The 20,377-nt window shown below is 40.4% G+C and overlaps 1 protein-coding gene across 2 annotated transcripts in view; it reads right to left on the bottom strand.

Annotated features, from left to right (window-relative positions):
* Positions 1 to 995: 995 nt before the first annotated feature.
* MGAM (maltase-glucoamylase) overlaps positions 996 to 20,377 on the bottom strand; it is a 95,454-nt gene continuing 76,072 nt past the window's right edge. For both annotated transcript variants that reach the window (XM_047095175.1, XM_047095174.1), the window contains 11 exons: positions 19,970 to 20,103; positions 19,803 to 19,837; positions 19,593 to 19,709; positions 15,946 to 16,094; positions 15,249 to 15,333; positions 14,563 to 14,619; positions 7,108 to 7,232; positions 6,134 to 6,222; positions 4,596 to 4,645; positions 3,649 to 3,819; positions 996 to 1,913 (listed from right to left, as the gene is read on the bottom strand). In XM_047095175.1, the coding sequence (XP_046951131.1) occupies positions 1,830 to 1,913; positions 3,649 to 3,819; positions 4,596 to 4,645; positions 6,134 to 6,222; positions 7,108 to 7,232; positions 14,563 to 14,619; positions 15,249 to 15,333; positions 15,946 to 16,094; positions 19,593 to 19,709; positions 19,803 to 19,837; positions 19,970 to 20,103 (1,096 nt within the window). In that variant the 3' untranslated portion in view covers positions 996 to 1,829. The remainder of the gene's footprint in view (positions 1,914 to 3,648; positions 3,820 to 4,595; positions 4,646 to 6,133; positions 6,223 to 7,107; positions 7,233 to 14,562; positions 14,620 to 15,248; positions 15,334 to 15,945; positions 16,095 to 19,592; positions 19,710 to 19,802; positions 19,838 to 19,969; positions 20,104 to 20,377) is intronic.

Below are 20,377 nucleotides of genomic sequence, written 5' to 3'. Positions count from 1 at the left end.
GTGAGTGGGGAAGGGGCAGAGAGAGAGAGAGAGAGGGAGACACAGAATCAGAAGCAGGCTTCGGCTCTGAGCTGTCAGCACAGAGCCCAATGCAGGGATCAAACTCATGGACCATGAGATCATGACCTGAGCTGAGGTCGGATACTCAATTGACTGAGCCACCCAGGCACCCTCCTATATATTTTTATGGCGGAAGGAGCAGCGAGAGAGGGATAAAGAGAATCCAAATCAGACTCCAGCATGGAACTGGAGGGGGGCTTGATCGCATGACCATGAGATCACAACCAAAGCTGAAATCAAAGAGTCAGAGGCTCAACCAAGTGAGCCACCCAGGTGCCCTGAGCATCCCATATTTCTGATCAAAGAAGTCCCATTGTATCTTTCCATGTTTCTCTAGCTGCATAATTAGCTCAAGTCCTCACCCAAGAGCCCCTTATTTGGCTAATTAGAACATTAAGCCAATTTAACAATACCATTTTCTCTAACCTTAGACAGGCACTGATACATGAGTGCAGAAGCAGACTCTGGCCTCCTGGTGTTTTAAAACACAAAAGAGAAAGAAAGACTTAGGGAAGTAAACATACTCGTTTCCAACACACTCATTTTCAAGGTATACCAAAAGTAAACATCTCTGTTGAACATTAATATGTAATTATTTTATCCCAAATTTTAATCATCTCATGTTATAACCCATAGTGTTGCAAATTCTGTTTTTCCCGGTTGACATTTTACCAGATATAGCAACTGCTGTGATGAGTCAAACAGCAACAACCACTCTTGTACATGCTACCACACACCTCAATCTCATGAACACCCGATGCTGGAGGTGTGAGGCAAAGTGTGGATAATCACAGATCTGATCATCCCATTGGTCGGTTAGACTCCAGGAACTCTGATGCCAAGGAGAACAAGACCAACTTACGAGGGCTTGCCAAACAAGAAGACTTAACCCCAAAGGGAGGTTACCCAAGGTAAAAATGTCACAAAGTTCAAAATTTCTTGTAAATTTGCTTGTTTTATTTTTCTCTGGCATTTAAGTTGCATGCGTTTGTGTGAACTGTGGTTATGTATGTTAGGCACAGAGCAAGGAAATAATTTTACACATTTCAAAGCACACCACTGCAAAGATAAGTTACATTTTTTACGTTCAAACTCCCTCCCTCAGCTTTGCCTGCTTAAATCTCATCCTCACCCCACTTCCCATATGCTAAGTGTCCCCCCACCCCACCCCATCTCCCTGCTTTCACGTGAGTAGGCTCCTTCCTTCCTCCTCCCCATGAGGCTAACTATTCCTGAGATTTTTGCGTTTTCTTCTTACATGTGAGGATTGTTTTTATCACCATCTTCTGTTTCCTCTCACCTTTCCTGCTGACCTTTCCTTTCCCTATGTCATGCTATTGCTCCCTTCTCCCTATAACCAACAAACGGATGTTCTTTCTTGATACTTTCTTGAGGCCTTAGTCAACCCTAGGGCCTGGAACTGACCTGGCAAGCTTTTTCTTATGTATTTAGCAAGAGTGGGGCCCATTCCCTGATTACACACATACATACACACATACGTGCAACTTCACCATGGACCCAGTGCCTCTTCAGGGGCTATTGTGTGATGGGCCATCATTACCATGTTAATCACACAGGGACAGTCAGACAACTCACAGATTTCCAATACTTCCCTATGGCCTATCCCACAGAGCTAAGACACAGACAAAATACGTAACAAAATTAATAAAATACTTTACCCGTACTGGGCATGAGCCAATTAACACCACACAATAACTTTATGAGCATGAAGTATAAGTAGTTTCAAAGCTGTTCATCAGTATCTTGCTCTAAAAATTCAGAGTGCTTCTCCACGTCAGTGAAACGAACTTATGGAGGCTGATGTCTGTTCTGGTCATATCAATGCTTAACACCTGTTGGGAACCAAAAGGAAAAGTAGAGGGTATCTGGTGATTGAAATTTCCTGCACTCAAGCAAATCAGGTACAAGGCTATGGTCCACATGCTACTCTGCTACTTTCACAATGCATTGCTGTCAGGGAGCCCTCGAATGTTCAGGTGAGGAGGGTGTTTCTTGATTCCTTAGAGTACAAAACTAGTTCAGGGATAGGGAAAAGACAACAGGTCCTCAATAACGCAATACAAATGACTACAGAGACACAACGGCATAGACAAATGGGAGAAGAAGCCCTTATTTCCATTCTACACAATGCTCCTTTGATCTTCCTTTTCCTGTTCCCCAATAGTGACTTGGAGATTGCCCAGTGAAAGTCCAATGGTTCAGCTTTTTTCTAGGCAAATGTTTTCCATAAATGTCACTGCAGGTGCAGGTGTTAGCTTGTATAACAGTCCATTGGTCAGCAACAAAGTTGGGCAAAGTCCTTTATGAGCTCTTGGTAAGGTTGGGGCAATTGGTTAACAAGAAAACCGCAAATATGAGGAAATGAATGAAGAATACAAAACAGAAGGAAAATTTTGTTTCAGGCCTTTTAATCAGGAAGGATTATGAAAGAAAAAAAGAGTCTAGGAAAAAGCGAGAAGCAAGCACACGAAGAAAGACCCATTTCCAGTGAGGCTAGGTGTTGGAAATGCCACACTACATTGATCCTTAGGTGCACATTTTCCATGTATACAACATTCATGAGCTCAGAATGTGTCTTGCAATCAACAGCCTTGGAATTACTGTGAGCTAAGCAGCACTTGTGACAGTTGTTATTATCTGTGCAAGCATGAATTTCATTGCCATTACCAGTATTATGAATGGATGGTACAGACCACTTAAAGATTATTTTAGGAAAGTATATGAATCCCAGCTGACAGTGAGATCAAGAAAGTGCTAGGATGAAAACTTGTATAAAATATGTTGCTAGCTTTGGAGAAAATTCCATAGATATTAGTGGAAGAAGTTTTATGAAATGATATATCACCAGTGCCTCTGATAGCACAGAGGAAATACCTTAACCCATTCATGCTGCATACTTTTATTTTACATAATAATAAATAAAATGATAATTTAAAATATTTACATAAAATTTTCATAATAAAACATGTGATACAAATTGGTTAAGGCATTTCTAATATTTCTTCACGTTCAGAATTTACCTTATCTAAATTACTTTGATGCAGATTTATCAATGTCCGTGTGTCTCTACCCAATATTTTCCTCTGTCTTATCACTAACATTAAAAGGATAGAAATCTTGGTTTAAACAAAGTTTGCAAAACTCTCTATGTGTTTAAAGTAGAAATTTTAAGTGATACTAAAGCATTGCACCATACTTCTGTAATCCTCTTTTTCTTCATCGTGGTACATGAAATAATGGGGCAACTTTGAAGGTGTCATATATTTGATGAAATATGGTAGTTTGGGCTGTTTGGGAAATAGATCTCTGAGGCGGAGTGAAGGAGTCAAGACAAAGCTTTATATAAATTTGCAGACAAGAAAACACACATGGCAAGTAAGGCTCCAGACTCTCAGTTCCCAATGATGATGAGTCAGGAAGTTTCCCTTCACCTCCAGGCTGTCTACTGCTGATGCACTCAACACGGAGGGCTTCCCAAATGGCTCTACAGGAGAGGGGGTCGTTTGGAAGGGAGGTAGGCAGGAACTGCTCTGGCTGTCTCAGGATTGGGAAATACGGGTCACAAACCTGTGATGCAGGGTTATAAGTGAAGGTGGGTGTGATCACCATGCCGCTCGCAGAGATGCTGACACTGGAAATGGAGACGCTGCCCACTCCCCAGATCTCCACATAGCCCAGTTTCAAAGGGTTTGTATCGGTGATATATTTGTTGAAAATTATATGACTCTGCATCGTATTCTGTCAATTGGGAATAAAAGAAACCAGAGGCAAAAATCCATTTAAATTTTTCTCAACCTCTTTTTTAGGCACAAATGTAAACCACGAAGTAAGACACTGTGAGGGTCACCATCTTGTGCCCTTGGATAAAGCAGACCATGATTTCAGCCCTCTATCTCCTGCTTCCAACTACCATTCAACTTTGCATTGGCTAAGCACCTGCAGGATCTCTAGACTCACCCTGAACTCTAAGAAGACAAAGAGTCTTAGCTATCAGGAACTTTATATATAAGGATATGTATGTTTATACACACACACACACACACATACACATATATGGATTTATATATATGTATATATGGATGTATATATATGTATATATATCCATATATAAATATGGATGTATGTATATAAACATGTATATGTGTGTGTGTGTGTGTGTGTGTGTGTGTATCTGGAACATTCTATATTGTACATGTAGAGAAGTCACAAAATATACAGGCCATTCCAAGGAAAGAGAGGAACAAGGAAGGGCTAGATAACACAGAAACAATCTGTCCATCTGTGCCTCGGTGAACTGGAATAAATTACTGATGAAGCACGAATGGTTTAATCACAGAAAACTTCCTGAGAGTATATCAAATGTCCATCTGAAGTCTAGAGGAAGGAAAAGACGCAAATTAACGAGATGAGCTGTGAAGGGATTCAAGGAGGCACTCTATGTACCCTTATGATATCCAGCATCCAGCTAACCCAGCAGAACTCTGTTCACCCCCCATAGAATCAGTTGCACTCACTTGGCTGGCGGAAAAGTTGGCCAGGTAATAGAGTCCTTTTCCATAGGTATCTGCAAATAAGCAACAGGGTAAGCATGATCTGGAGCTACATTCTTGAATTCTAATTGCTTGCTTGTTGAGAAAGTAGGGACGGTTTTTGTTTGTTTTTCATTTTGTTTTTCTTCTTTATAGGGTTCCATTTTGTGAGATTAGTCAGACTTTGCCCCAAACTCTGTTTACACAAAATGTGTTTTTTTTTAAGTGTTTTTGAGAAAGAGAGAGCACACGTGTGCAAGCAAGGGAGGGGCAGAAAGAGACGGAGAGAGAGAATCTGCACCGCCAGCACGGAGCCCGACTTGGGGCTCAAACCAACAAACCATGAGACCATAACCTGAGCTGAAATAAAGAGTCAGACACTTAACTGACTGAACCATCCAGGTGCCCCATACCCAAAATGTTTGAAATGAATATCAATATATCTAACAGAGTAACCTCACATAATGCCGTTTCCTGATACCACTCTTAACCCACTTTTTTTACTCATGGTCTACCATTCCCAACATCCTCCTGGTCACCTCAGAATTTCCAGATTCCACCTGCTAGAGGCACACATATGTGTACATACATGCATGTACACTCCCATCACAAACATCAACACTGGTGTCTTGGTCAGCTTATCTTGAGGAGTATTAGGTAATTTTTTCAATGCAATCTCCAGAGAACAAAGAATACCAAAAAAAAAAAAAAAAAGGACTTCTTTGTCCTGGGAAACTATGAGCTCGGTATATCTAGTATAGGTATCCCCACCCTACCTCCTACCTTTGGGGCTTTCTCACTCTTCCACATATTCGGGACTCTTTCTAATTTGCTTACCACTCAACCAGGGGCACTGGCTACCCTCTAGAGCTGTGTTGTCCTAGATAGTAACCACGCACAATACATATCTATTTAAAATAAAATGAATTATAATTAAACAAAATTAAAAAATTCAGTTCCTCAGAAGCACTTGTCACATTTCAAGTGCTTAATACTCACCTGTGCCTAATGGCTACCATATTGGGCAACACAGATACTGACTTACTTCCATCACTGCACTGGACAGCATTGGCTTAGACATAGCTAATGGTACTTAAGCCTTCCTCCCGAGAGTTTACCAATTCCTATAAACTCCTAATGGAAAATCCCTCCAGATAAATAGCACAGCTGATAGAGGCACTGCCTTTCTTATTGGGATAGTAAGCCTTGTAATTAGGGAATGTGGCCTTGAACATAAACCATAGGGAAGTCTATCTCAGTTGGCTACAAAGAAACTTTTCCTATGGCTTCTACACTGCTATCTCCCACAGTGAATTAGGACAGTTGGGTAAATGGTGAGACATTCAGAGCTCTGCTTCTTCTACATGAGGCATAAAGATCATACACAATGTGTATTATGCACTTAAAGTAACAAATGGCCATGTTTCAGAATGCAACATTGTTTTAACATGGACAAGAAAAAAAAGCAGGCCTGCCCCCCTAGTCAGTGGTATTGACATGAATCCAAGGCAACCCTTACTCACCAATGCTTTGCCCATCATCCCAGAACAGCCAACCTTTAGCAGTCCCCTCATCATCCAAGGCAACCTTGAAGCCAATGAATTTCTGACGGCTGCAATGGGGTAGGAAGAGCCATTAGCTAAAAACAAAACCATAAACCAAGAGTTTTCATAGAAGCCTAACAGAAGTGCTTCATGGTATCAATACTGGGTAGTAGGATTCAAGAGACTTGTCATCTGGTTCTAGTTCTGTCTCCAGTGGCTATCTTACTTTATGTCAGGAATGAATGAATGAATGAATGAATGAATGGAATTTTCCTTTAGAAGCGCTCTAAAAGTACGGCAAGAAACTGCAAGCCAACTCACTGGATCTGTGAGAAAAATCCTGAAGTGATCTTTCTCTTTTCATGATCTAATTTCCTAAGCATATGTAAGGTGAGCTCCACTCACAAATGTCCTAAGGTCTTCAGTTTTTAACTGAATTTCTTGAATTAAATGAGTATGGACCTAAGAATTTTAGTTTGACATCAGGCAGACATGGATTTTAGTTCCTGCTCAACTAGTTATTAAGTGTGTGACTCTGAGTAAATCTCTTAGCCACCTGAAGCCTCTCTTTGCTCATCTGTAAAATGGGGATAAGAGTACTCACGTCACAGAGTTTATTTTCTCCTTTTGTTAAGAAAAATAATTTCCAAACAGAAACCTCCATACTAGTAGAGTTTTAGGCACAGAGCAAGCATTCATTTGATGTTAGCTATTATTAATTATTATATAGACTTAGATTTAAAATTTTAAAATCCTATATATGATGCCTCAAGCATCAATGGTGATGTGGCTTACACAATTTTCCAGCAACAGGTTTCTTAGCAGAGTCAATTAAGATCCAGAAAGTCTTCTAAAACTAGCGTGAATCAGGCACTGCTTACATACAAATTGTCAGGCTTCACCCGGATCTGAGCTGACTGGCGGTAAAGGAGAAATCTTGTCGTGTCATTTACCTTAAGTGGGTGTTCTGTGCAGGCTCTTGCCAGGGCAGGATGAAGCCCCCACGGACGTGTAGATTAATGTGGTTAAGAGGGGCCAGCAAGGCCTTCCATTCTCCCCTTGCTTTGATGTCCACACCCTGAGGGCCAGAGGAAGGTAAGACAGGATGAGGGAGTGAACAGATCTCCCTGAACGATGCATTTACCAGACGTCTTGCCCGCTTTCCCGAACTTGCTGTCTGTCCGTGACCCTTCAGCACACAGATGCTATTACACTTTTTGACATTCACTCAGCTACTGCGTGGACTCTTGCACGGCTGCTACAACATCGCCGCAGGACCCCATGTCTTTCGGGGTTTCTACTGTACTTAGGACAAGAGATCCTAGCGTGGATCTCTGCCTATGTCCCCCACATCCTGTTTCTGTGCCAGAGAGCACTGCCAGGGGCGGCTGAGCAATCCTCCTACTTATTTCTGGTTGGCTCCCGACACACACCTTGCAATGGCATTTCTAGACCTTCCCTTTCACTTTGTCCCCGCTCTGTCTCCTTTCACTGCCTCCACTCCCCACCCCACCAACTCAACTGACACCTTGACTCCTACTTGACAGATAGTATTAAATGGAGCTGACTCACTTTACAAATCCTTATCTTTAACTCGCTACAACTTCCTTTATGTTTAACGTTTTCATCCTGCCTCCTGTGTGGCAGGGCTCTCTTACTCTGAGCCAGTCTCAGTTTCTAAGAAGCCAGCCTTCCACATTTCTTCCACCTCAGTCAGGGCTTCCCAGCTCCAGCACTGTGGACATTTGGGGCCAGATAATTCTTTGCTGTGGGGGCTGTCCTATGCTTTTCAGACGCTTACCTCTGACTATCCACTAGATGCCCCCTGCCCCACCACCACACGTGACAATCTAAAGGTCTCCAGACATTGCCAAATGTCCCCATGACAAAACACCCCCATTTGATAACTGCTATTTTAAAGGTAAGGAGGAAAGCTACCATAACACTCCTCCATCTGGTCCCCTATGTTCATTTTGGACATATTCAGCCTGTAGGAACTGTAGGGGTAGGTGGTCAAGAGGACGCACGGTGACGGGTGCCATGCTCCCTGGGGTGGACTCTGCTTCACGGGCCTGCCTCAGGACTCCAAAGTCCACAGGATTTAATAAAATTCCAGCCCCACGTCTCTGGGCTTCTTTAGGTTTCTCACTGGTAACGTGAGAAAATTCGATTATATGATCTCTAACGACATTTCACTCTGATGTCTTACAAACACTGGACATTTCCTCCATCGATTATCCCACCGTCAAGTGAAACTCGACATACGTAAAGCTGTCCGAGTTATCTCCCTACCAAATTCTTTACTTCTCTTCACAGTATTTCCCTTCTACCACACATGACGTAAATATGATGTGATTTTAACCTCATGATTACATTCCTAAGACCCAGTGTGTCACCAGCTTGTCTACTTTCCTGTAGATGGCTTCTGACCAGGCTAGTGTAAGGAATTCCTGTTTAAATATCCATTAAGATAACGGCTGTAAGATAAAAGTTAAAAGCAGCCCTATTAAAATAAGAACAGACAACCCAAATGCCTTTGCACAGGGGAATCTACATCAACTGCATAGTCATTGATTATGCTGGAGAAGCACGGTTTTAAAAACCCAACATATGTTCTACGCTGTAAACAAAGACAATGGCCACAAGTAGATAAAAACTTTAATTTGTACACACTGCCTGGTCTTAAGCTTCATAAAAATAGGTGACCAGGTAATCAAGAAGACAAGGCAGAATAGTCCCATGCCTCCCACTCTCCTGAATCAAGTCTACAAACTGCAGTGTCCAGTATGACAGAAAGGAGGGGGAATGGATAGAAGACACCTCACGGCATGCTCAATCACATAGGCATGCCTGAGGCAGGGAAAGAACTCTAGAAGGAGATGGAAAGTGCCGGTTTTTGTAGCTTATTTGGAGAACCTAAGAGTCAGTGCAGATGAAGGCCCAGCCTTACTGAAGCACATCAACCTTTCCTGCCTCAAGGCACCTGCCACTTCACAAAACAAGCCAGGCCTAAAGGCCAAGCAGTAAGGGGTGCCTGTTGCTTCTGCTAGTCAGATGAACACAGATGGGACAGTGCAGGGACGGGAATTCATAGCTACCAAGGCCGCTATGATAGGAGTCATGTTCCTGGAGAAATGGCAACCATCCCCCAAGACAGGAGTCTCATATTAAAAAAAAAAAAGTTTATTTATTTTTTGAGAGAGAGAGAGAGAGGGAAAGCAGGGGAGGAGCAGAGAGAGAGGGAGGCAGAGGATCTGAAACGGACTTTGTGCTGACAACAGAGAGCCTGATGTGGGGCTCAAAGTTAGAAACCATGAGATCATAACCTATGAGATCATGACCTGAGCCAAAGTCAGATGCTTAACTGACTGACGTCCCCAGGCCCCCCAGGAGTCTTACATTCTTCACCTGTCTTTCATTCAAGGCATTTGCTAATTCCCAAGTTCCATTGGACAGAACAAAAAAATCGTGCAAAAAGTGGTAGTTATAAGCTAAGTGGGACTTCCTTATGTTTTCTCTCCTGCTTTTCTTCTCTTTGCTTTTTTGTCCTATTTTCTGGGTAGGTGCTATTATAATTTGTTTTTAAACAAAAATTTAAATTTCTGTATCATGCCTTTAATTTCCAAGGTGTTGTTAGTATGCCTTTTCTTATAGCATGCTTTCTTGTTTTCAGTATATCTTCTTATCTCTCTGAGGATATAAATTTTCTCATTAAGCTTTGAAATAACATAAGTATATAACTCAGTACAATTTTACCAGTGAATACACCCCTTAAGCCACCAACTAGATCAAGAAGTGAATATACCAGCACCCCAGAGGCTTTCTCATTCCCTCTCATAATCACCACACCAAAGGCAGCTACTACTCTGATTTCTGTCACTTTTGCCTGTTTTTGAACTTATATTTCATACATGCTTTAACTTTCCTGTATCTGGCTCTTTGTGCTCAATCTTATGTTTGTGATATTCATCATTTTCACTTGTGTGGCAATAGTTCATTACTTATACTGACCTATAGTATTCCTTTTAAAAATAGAATATAATCTATTTATCTACTTTACTATTAATCATTTGGTTTATTTCCAGTTGTTTGCTAGTTTACAAATAATGCTATGAAACATTCTTGGACATGTTTTTTTGGTAACAATATATACACTCTAGGAATAAATCTGTAACTTTTTCATTTCTTCCCATATATAAAATATTAATATACTATATACTATGTATGATGATATGTATGATATCATGTATCATATCATGTAGTGCAAGTTTATTTCTATTTTCTGGATTGATAAAATTGTTTTAGTGTTATCTGGCAGAATATATAAAAATAGCAATCAAAAACATTTCTGAAAAAGGATGGCATGTTAGTCTAACACATATCAAACTGTAGTCTAAATATGCAGTCCTTAAAAATGCTCAGGACTGACAGAATAAACAATTCATAAATGAACATATCAAAGATAGTAAAGGGAAATCTTAGATAAACTCTAAAAATGTAATGTGTAAACGCAAATCGATGTGTTCATTATATCTCTGTGTATAATCTCATTAGCATTAAAGAGGATACATATTTGGAGATGTGTAAAAAAAAAGAGCAGTGCATGACAACATGAGTCTAGCAAAGCAAAAATATTGGTAAATTTGGCAATTTGGAAGGGAAAAAAGTTATATCCTGACCTTTATTGATAAATTCTTTCCAGTGACTTAAAACATTAATTTGATGATGTAAACGTTAAAATTTCTATCTAAAGTTAGAAACAATTAAAAAGCAAATGACAAAGTGGAAAAATATCTCCAATGAATATGGCAAAGTGTTATTGACTTAAATATCTAAAGATCTTTTCAAAGCAGTGTGAATAGTTTAAATATCTTAATAAGAAACTGGTAAAAGAATAGTAATGGTCCCAGAAATATAAATAGCCTGTCAAGGATAATCACAAATCAAATCAATGATGAGCATTAGGAACCACATTGCCTCCAAGAGTGATACAAAGATGAATATGAAGATTAAAAAAAACCAAACACCTAATAGTCAAACCCGACAAAGATGTAGGGAGATGAACACTCTCATTAAGTGCTGGTAGGAATGTAAATTGTTTCTGAAAGTTGCCAGTTTACTTTGAGGATTCTTGTATTAAGCATCTTCTCCATCTGGAAATTCAGATGACTACCGGGTGGAGCCCATGCTAGGGTAGGAAAGATGGAACCCTTGGATACACAAGATGGAAATTCAGGCTAACGAAGAGTGCTGTTGAATGAAAGAGACGGAGCCTTAGGCTAACTCCAGAAACTGGAATCGCATGAATTACACTTGAACTTCTGCCTCATTTAAGCATACAATAACCTGTGTGACAACAAAGGAGCCTAGTTCAGAAATAGGATGTGCTTGAATCATCTGCTCCAAGTGGGGGACCTGAATCTCCATTCTTTTTTTTAAATTTCTTTTAAGTTTATTTATTTATTTTGAGAGAGAGAAAGAGAGCACAAGCAGGGGAGGGGCAGAGAGGAGAGACAGAATCCTAAGCAGGCTCCGCGCCATCAGCTCAGAGCACGATGCGGGGCTCAAACTCACAAACTGTGAGATCATGACCTGAGCCGAGATCAAGAGTCTGATGCTTAACTGACTGAGCCACCCAGGTGCCCCGAGTCCCCATTCTTATTTGCCAAGTGCAAGCCTCTTCCATGCTTTTGCTAGCATCTGTAAAAACATCCTTCCTCTTCATCTTTTAAAATATTAAGTATCTTTACCTGGCACTTCAGTAAACTGTCAGTGGGACTGGGTGCTGATAAAACCTTTCTGGAAAGCAATCTGCCAATATCTGTCAAATTTTTAAATGCCAGAAATCCTACTGACAAAAACTTAGAGATACAGATAAAATGGTGTTTCCTGCAGCCTTGCACCATTATTTAGAAAAAGAAAACAAGAACACAAGGGGTTTGCTAAATGATTCACATTCAAAGAGTTCAAGTTCAAAGTCCTTTGATATACAAAGATCTTTAAAAAATATTATTCAGTGAACTAATCAAGGAGCCGAACAGCATGTACGGTAAGACACTACTTGTGTAAATGCAAAAAGAATACGCAATGCTAGTCTATGTACAAATTTTTATCAGCAAAGATATATAACAGATTGTTAATGGGGGTTAGCTTTAGAAGGGGGGCCAAGGGTTGGAAGATAGGGAGAATGGTGAATTTCACTTTCCATTTTCCAGTGCTTGACCTTCTCCAGTGTTTGGCTTTTTACCAGTAGAGGTGTTTCTACTTTCCTAATGTATTTTTGGCACCTTATATATCTTTCAAGGTACCTTTTCAATCTTATATTCCCCCAGGGGACTTTCATTCTTTAACCAGTACATCTACACCTCTTCTTCTAAATTCTGATGCCATGTTTTAACATTCCACACTGCTCCTTATACTGAATAATTAATTTGTTCCTTTTCACAGGAAAGGAAATGATCAGATGGTAGACTAGGTCTCACAGCGTACGTATGTCCTCTAGAACTGGAATCAGCAAACTTTGTCTATGAAGGACCAGATAGTAAGTGTTCTAGGCTTTACAGGCCAGAAGGTCTCCGGTTAAACCACTGGACTCTGCTGTTGTATTGTGAGCACAGTTATTGTGGACAATAAGTGAACAAATGTTCATGACTGTGTTCTAATAAAATGATTTATAAAAACAGGTAAGAATCTGATTTGGCTGTGGGTGGTAGTTTGCCAACCTCTGCTCTCTTACAAAAGTAGTCACCGAAATGTGTGGAGATTAACTAAGAAGACATTTCTCCATTAATCCCAACCATGGAATCTTCATTTGAATTTAACATCAAAACTTACTTTTTTTTTCCCAAATGGCTTGCCCCATCAATCTGTGGCTTCCTAAGTGGTTTTTTTTTCTTTCTTTCCTCAACCAAAGCTCTTTTATTTAAAAGCCATATATGAAATCAACAATTCCAGGACACAGTCCTCTGTAGCTCTCACACATCAGTTTCTTTCATATAGTACATACGATTATGTACATAAGCACTGCTGTTCAAGACACACAAATATCAGCTCCAGGTTAGGTGGTGAACTCCGTGGGCAAACTGTTCCGGTATTCTGATACCTGGAGCTCAGTAGGGTGGTTTGCACCTGGGCCAGGCTGGGACTAGAATGAAATAAGCGAGGTGCCTAGGGTGCACAATTTAAGGCAGTGCTCACTCTCAGGGTCATGCAAATGCCGGCTCAGCCTTAAGAAGGAGCACCTTTTTAAACTTCATGCCCAGGCACCTCGCTTGCTGCACCAGGGAACCTCACTGTACTCAGAATCACGGACTGTCAGTGAATGGGGCAGTCAACATGCAAATTCAGGACAAGGGCTAGGTCACTTAAAAACAGTTGGTTGTTGCCTCCTAGAAAGCCCTGATTGGGAAGCACATAGCAGAGTACTAATGTAGGGCCATCCAGAGGACAGATCCAGCCCAGAAAAAAAAAATGTGTGTGTGGTGGGGTGAGTGTCAGGACTCAGGGCTCCATGAAACAGAGAGGAGGAGGACGACTTCCACTGTCCTTGTACAGTTTTCACCTAATCCCACTGCAAAGCCACTGACTGAAAGAACCAGAGTATGTTCCACCTCTTGCCCTCCTGCTGTTCCCCTTTTGCTGTATTTCGAGCCCTCTGCTTTGCTCTCTGCAGAAAAGTCAGAAGGTAGGCCCGGTTACAAGGAGAGGAAATGCCTCTTTTGATTTTCCTCAAGAATCAAAGCCTGACTTGTGTCCCCATGGGAGTAAACGGCCCCGAGGTTGCTTTGAAAGGCCCCATTTTCCCAGCTGAGTCTCCTGGGCTCAGACTAGCCTGCAGATGTTCTAGGACAGAGAATGACGTGTTCATCTTGCATTTCAGAATGCACTTGTGTTGCTTCCACACACAACGTTTGGGTCCCGTACCTCCACGTGCATTTTACACACTGCCTAAGACTATGCTTACCTCGGGAGATTATATTTAACAACTCCTTGAGCATCTGTGCTATAGACGGAGACATTTAATAAAAAGACAGAGAGGAAAAGCCCCTATACATATGAACTGACAGTCCCGTAAGGGATGATATGAACAAAAACTATAGTTTACAGAACAATTTCAAGTGTCTTCTAGTGTCTTCATTGTACACTCCATTGTGGTATAGAGGAAGATAAAAACTCACACATAAAGAACACTCACAAAATAAATTATTTTATAGCAATTCTGTGAGGAGACTGCTCTTATCCAATTTGGAGGTGAAAAAAAATTGAGGCCACAAGGTTAAAAGTGACTTGTCCAAGATCATACATCAAATGAGTTATAGCACCAGAATTCGACCAGTGGGCTATCAGATTCTAAAGCCTGTGCACTCTACCATTTTCCCCAAATTGTATAAATCATCAGAAAAACTTACCGTGTAGTAATCATACCAGCGGGCTCTGGGGAAATATGCAGTGACGTTTCGGGCATTCTAAAATTAAACACAAACAAGGCTTGGGCAAGGTACCAATTTGTACAGTAAAAGGATCAAAACAATAGTGGTGGCCTTGGACCAACATGCTCATCTTTTTAAAGACCAGCAATGTTGGGGAAACCTTTCTTCCTTCCCTTCTTCCCAAATGGGAGATTTGCCTGCCTCAGACTGGCAGTTTCCATAGAGCCCTTTGGGATCAGGACTGTGGGGAAAAATCATCTGCTTATACAGTCACCCCATATTCTCTCTAAAGAGATAAACTGAGGTTGGGTCTTGGGCAGAAAAAAATTTTTGTAGATTTTATGGTACCAGTACTTCAGGGATTCTGATTAGTGCAGTAAGTTTTGGGGAGAATGCAGTTGGCTGGTATTTTAACCAGAAGCCTACATACATCGATAGAAAAAGTGAAATATGGCTTTTGCTTCCTGAGGATGTCTTACAGAAGGAAGGGAAGGGCTAGCTGGCAACAAGGTTATGCACATGGTACAAACAATCCTGCAAAATTTGTTTTAATGGAGTAAGAGACCACATCTCAGGAGCCCCAGCAGACCAGTCCTCTTTTGTTGCCTCTAGTCACTGGGTCTCAGAGCCGTAGTTCTCTAGTCATCAGACGCCTCCGTACTCACAGCCTCCAGGACAGGGCTGACCAGGAAGGCTGGGCCCAGCAGAAACTGACGGTCCACATCCCAGGTCACCCGGTCTGACACGAACCTGGAAAGAGAAACCAAGGTACCACAATCAGGAACCCAACAGGGCTTCAGGCCAAGACCCTGAAGAAAACTCCTCAAGTTCAGACCCAAGTCAGAAATCCAGGTGCGTTCTTCGTCTTCCTTTACTCTTTCCCTATGTCTCCCTTAACCAGCTGTATACTTACTTTCTGTCTATCATGTTCTTCAAACCCCAGAAATGGATGAACTTAGACATGTTCTCATCTATCAATACCTCCATGTTTCTTAACCATGGCATATTTTAAATGCAAGAATGGCTTTCAGCCCTCACATCTTCAGCCCTCACATCTGGCCTTGTCTTGTGACCTGAGCGGCTACCAAAGATAGGTAGCTTTTCATAGGCCCAACTTAGAAAGAAATTATTCTGTGTTGTACTGTATCACTTTGAATTTTTTTCATTCAGTAGCCTTTTGTCAAGGACCTAGTGCATGACTGACACTGTGCTAAAAGGAATTATAATGTATGGTCTGTCCCAGAAAGCTTATGGCAAAGGGCAACTGTGTCTTTAACTTAATTTGGAGGAATTTTTTTCTTCAGGAGCCACTACATAGAATGATATTATTCGTTAGTCATTGGGATTCTGTCTGACACTCACTCATGGAGAAGAGGCCGGACGACAGTGCTGCCCTCCGTGTGGGCCATGTGCATCAGGGTGTAGAGATATGGCAACAGGGTATATCTGGTCTTCAGGACACTTCTGGAGATATTCACAAAGGTTGCATCCCAGGACACAGGGTCTTGCCTCTAAAGGAGAAAAGAAGAATGTTTAGAGCTCACTAAGGGAACCTGGGGACCTAAAGAAGTCCCTGAACGCTTATTACAAATGAAGATCATATATAGCTAAACCAAAATTGATTACAGATGAGACTGAGAATATTCTTTTTTTTTAGACTTTTTTTTGAGGCAAAGAATATTCTTAATATACTTAAAGAGGTCACTGACACTTTCCCAATACAGCTGATGAAATTTCTCTATAAGACATTCTTTTGGGTATATATTTGGTACAACACAGCCTAACCAAACAAACAAAATAATGTAAAGAACACTGAGGAATCTGGTTCACTAAAACATGACGCTCTTTCCAAGTACCTGTTAGCCATTTGTATGTCTTCTTGGAAAAATGTCTGTGTGGGTCCTTTACCCATTTTTAAATCATGTTGTTTGTCGTTTGCTACTGATTTGAATGAGTGCCTTACATATTTTGGATATTAATTCCTTTTCAGATAGATGGTTTACAAATATTTGGGGTGCCTCGGGGCTCAGTTAAGTGTCTGACTTTGCTTCAGGTCATGATCCCACAGTTCATGGGTTTGAGCCCTGTGCTGACAGCTCAGGGTCTGGACCCTGCTTCGGATTCTATGTCTCCCTCTCTCTTTTCCCCTTGCCCACTCACTCTCTCTCAAAATTAAAATAAAACCTTTTTTAAAAATTAAAAAACAACAAATATTTTCTCCCATTTTATAGGCTGGCTTTTCAGTTTTTGATTATTTCTTTTGCTGTGCAGAAGCTTTTGAGTTTGATATAGTTCTACTTACTTATTTTTATTGCTGTTGTCTGTGCTCCCAGTGTCATGTCCAAAGAAATCATTGCCAAGGACAATGTCAAGTAGCTTTTTCCCTATGTTTTCTTTTAGAAGTTTTACTGTTTTGGGTCATACATTTAAATTACTACTACATTTTGAGTTAATTTTTGTGAGTGGTATAAGATAGGGGTCCAATTTCATTCTTTTGAATGTCATTATCCAGTTTTCCCAACAGCATTTATTGAAGAGACTGTCTTTTCTCCACTGAGTATTCTTGCCTCTCTTGTCAAACCATAGTAAGTGCAAGGTTTATTTCTGTATGTTTGATTCTATTCCATTTATCTATTTTTATGTCAATAGCATACTGTTTGGTTACTATAGCTTTGTGATATAGTTTGAAACCAGGACACGTGATACCTTCAGCTTTGTTCTTCATTCTCAGGATTGTTTTAGCTATTTGGGGTTGTTTGTAATTCCATGTGAATTTTAGAATTGTTTTTTCTATTTCTGTGAAAAGTGCTATTGGGATTTTGATATTGCATTGAATCTATAAATGGTTTTGGGTAGTATGGACACTGATAATGTTAATTCTATTCCATGAACATGGAATATCTTTCCATTTATTTGTGTATTCTTCACAATACACAAATTGGTTAAATTTATTCCTAAGCATTTTATTGAGTTTTGATGCTATTGTGAATGGGATTGCTTTATTTCTTTTTTAGATATTTGCTGTTCATGGATAGAAACACAACTGATTTCTGTATGTTGATTTAACATTCTGCAACTTTAGTGAATTGGTTCATTCTAATAGTTTTTCAATGATACCTTTAGGTTTTTCTACATATAAAATCATATAAACTGTAAACAGAGACAATTTTACTTCCTTCCTGATTTAAATATTTTGCATTTCTTTTTCTTGCCTGACTGTTCTGACTAGGACTTCCCAGTACTATGTTAAATAGGACTAGTGAGAGTGGGCACACGTCTTATTCCTGATCTTAGAGAAAAAACTTTCAAGCTTCTACCATTAAGCATAATATTAGGTGTGGGCTTGTCACACATGGCTTTATAATGTTGAGGTACATTCCTTCTACACCGAATTTGTTGAGAGCTTTCATCATGGAAGGAGGTTATATTTTGTCAAAAAAATTTTTTCTGCATGTACTGAGATGATCATATGAATTTTATCTTCCATTCTATTAATATGATGTATTACATTTACTTATTTGTGTATGTTGAATCATCTTCACATCCCATGGTTAAATCCCACTTCATCATGGTGTATGATTCTTCCAATGTGTTGAATTTGGTGTGCTAGTATTTTGTTGCAAATTTTTGGATCTATATTCATGAGGGATATTGACCTATAGTTTTCTTGTAGGGTTCTTATCTGGCCTTCGTGTCAGGGTAATGCTGGTCTTATAAAATGAGCTTGGGAGTGCTCCCTCCTCTTCAATGTTTTGGAAGTGTTTGAGGAGGTCTTGGCGTTGATTCTTCTTTAAATTTTCAATACAACTCACCAGGGAAAACATATGGTCCTGAGCTTCCTTGGGGCGGGAGGGATGATTTTTTTATTACTAATTCAATCTCCTATTCATTATTTATCTGTTCAGCTTTTCTGTTTCCTCATGATTCAGTCTTGGTAAGCTGTATGTTCATAGGAACCTACTCATTTCTTCTAGGTTGTCCAATTTGTTGGTTTATAATTGTAGTCTCCTGTGATCCTTTGTATTTCTGTAGTATCAGTCCTAATGTCTCCTTTTTCATTTATAATTTTATTTATTTGAGGCTTCTGTCTTTTTCCTTAGCAAGTCATTTTGTTTATCTATTCAAAGAACCAGCTTTTAGTTTGGTTGATCTTTTCTGTTGTTTTTCTGGGCTCTGCTTCACTTATTCCTCTTCTGATCTTTTGGTAACTCTGGACTTAGTTCTTTTGCTAGTTCCTTGAGGTATAAAGTCAGGTTGTTTATTTGAGATTCGGCTTCTTCTTTTCTAATGTAGGTGAAATGCATTCACTTAGAAATGCATTCACTGCCTCCTGCAGGTTTTGATATGTTATGTTTCCATTTTCATCTGTTTCAAGATATTTTAAAATTTTTCTTTCAATTTCATCTTTGACCCATTGGTTGTTTAATTTCCACATATTTGTGGGTTTTCCAGTTTTCCTCCTATTATCGGTTTCCAGTTTCCAAAGAAGACATACAGATGGCCAACAGATACATGAGAAGCTATTCAACATCATGTGTCATCGGGGAAATGCACATCAAAACCACAATGACGTATCACCTCACATCTATTAAAGAGAAGAACAGTGGTTATCAAGGGGCTGGAGGATGGGAGAAATGGAGACGTGTCAGTCAAAGGATACAAACTGCCAGATACAAGACGCATATATCCTGGTAATCTAATGCACAGCATGGTGACTATAGTTAACAATACTATATCATATACTTGAAAGTTGCCAAAAGAGCAAATACTAAATGTTCTCACCACAAAAAAGAAATGATAATTATGTGAGGTGATGGAGGTATTAACTAATCCTGCTGTGGTAGTCATTTCACAACACTTAAGTGTATCAAATAAAACAAGCAAGAAAGATAAGGGTTTAATGGTTTTGAAGATGTCACGGAGAATACAGAATGCATTAATTGTAGCTCAGATTTGGAGGCCGTATTCCTAGTGATATAAAACTTTTGAGCTATGAGCTAGCATCATACCCTGGTCCCAATGGTGTTGTGGTTCCTCGAGAAGGGGTAAAAGGCCCCCAGTTGCATCCAGCGAGCACACATCTCATATTCAGCATCTTGAAAGAATCCACAAATATCTGCTCCTGTCTGAAGCAAGGTAGAATAAAACAAGCCTGTTGGTGATTTCTGAAAGATGTGACAACCTGCTTGGGGATTAGAAGTGACCCCAAAGACACTTACATAAGATATGCCAAAGAGGCTGAACTCCAACATGCCTGCAATGAGACCACAGCTGTGTCAGAGGCAGTACTCGTGATCTGCCTTTTTCTCCCCACTCAAGAATCCTTTACCAAGATTCCTAACCCCCTTTCCCACCAGCAGAAGCCCCTTGGGATAAGCCCACACACCAATGATAGACTTCTTCAGCTGGTCCCAGGCAGCTGTGTTGTCTCCCAGCCAGTGACCTCCCCAGCGGCCAGAGGAGGGGAATGTGGAGCGGGTGATGACAATCCCTCTCTGTCCCGTCACCTCCTGCACAGCTCTGGATGGAGGGGAGCAAGGAGGTGATATAGGGGAGATTAGGGGAGGAAAGGCCACAGAGCTTCTCCTCCCGGGGTTTCTGAGCGTGAGGCATGGTGACAAAATGTCTCCTGCATTACTGGAAGAAATACAGAAATCTGAGCCATAATGGCATCCTCACTGACTGACCCTAGATGATAGAGAGAATAATAAGTTGTGCCTTTACATAGTGTTTTACAAAGAACTTTATAGTAAACTTACTGGATCACCTAAAAATAACAAGTAACCTTAAAAAT

Source organism: Lynx rufus, unplaced genomic scaffold, assembly GCF_022079265.1.
Source record: "Lynx rufus isolate CCGP_SWC_20201006 ecotype Redwood Valley unplaced genomic scaffold, mLynRuf1.p SCAF_4, whole genome shotgun sequence".
NCBI classification, from domain to species: domain Eukaryota; kingdom Metazoa; phylum Chordata; class Mammalia; order Carnivora; family Felidae; genus Lynx; species Lynx rufus.
Note: the sequence above shows the minus strand (reverse complement) of the source record. Positions and strands in the feature narration are given on the sequence as shown.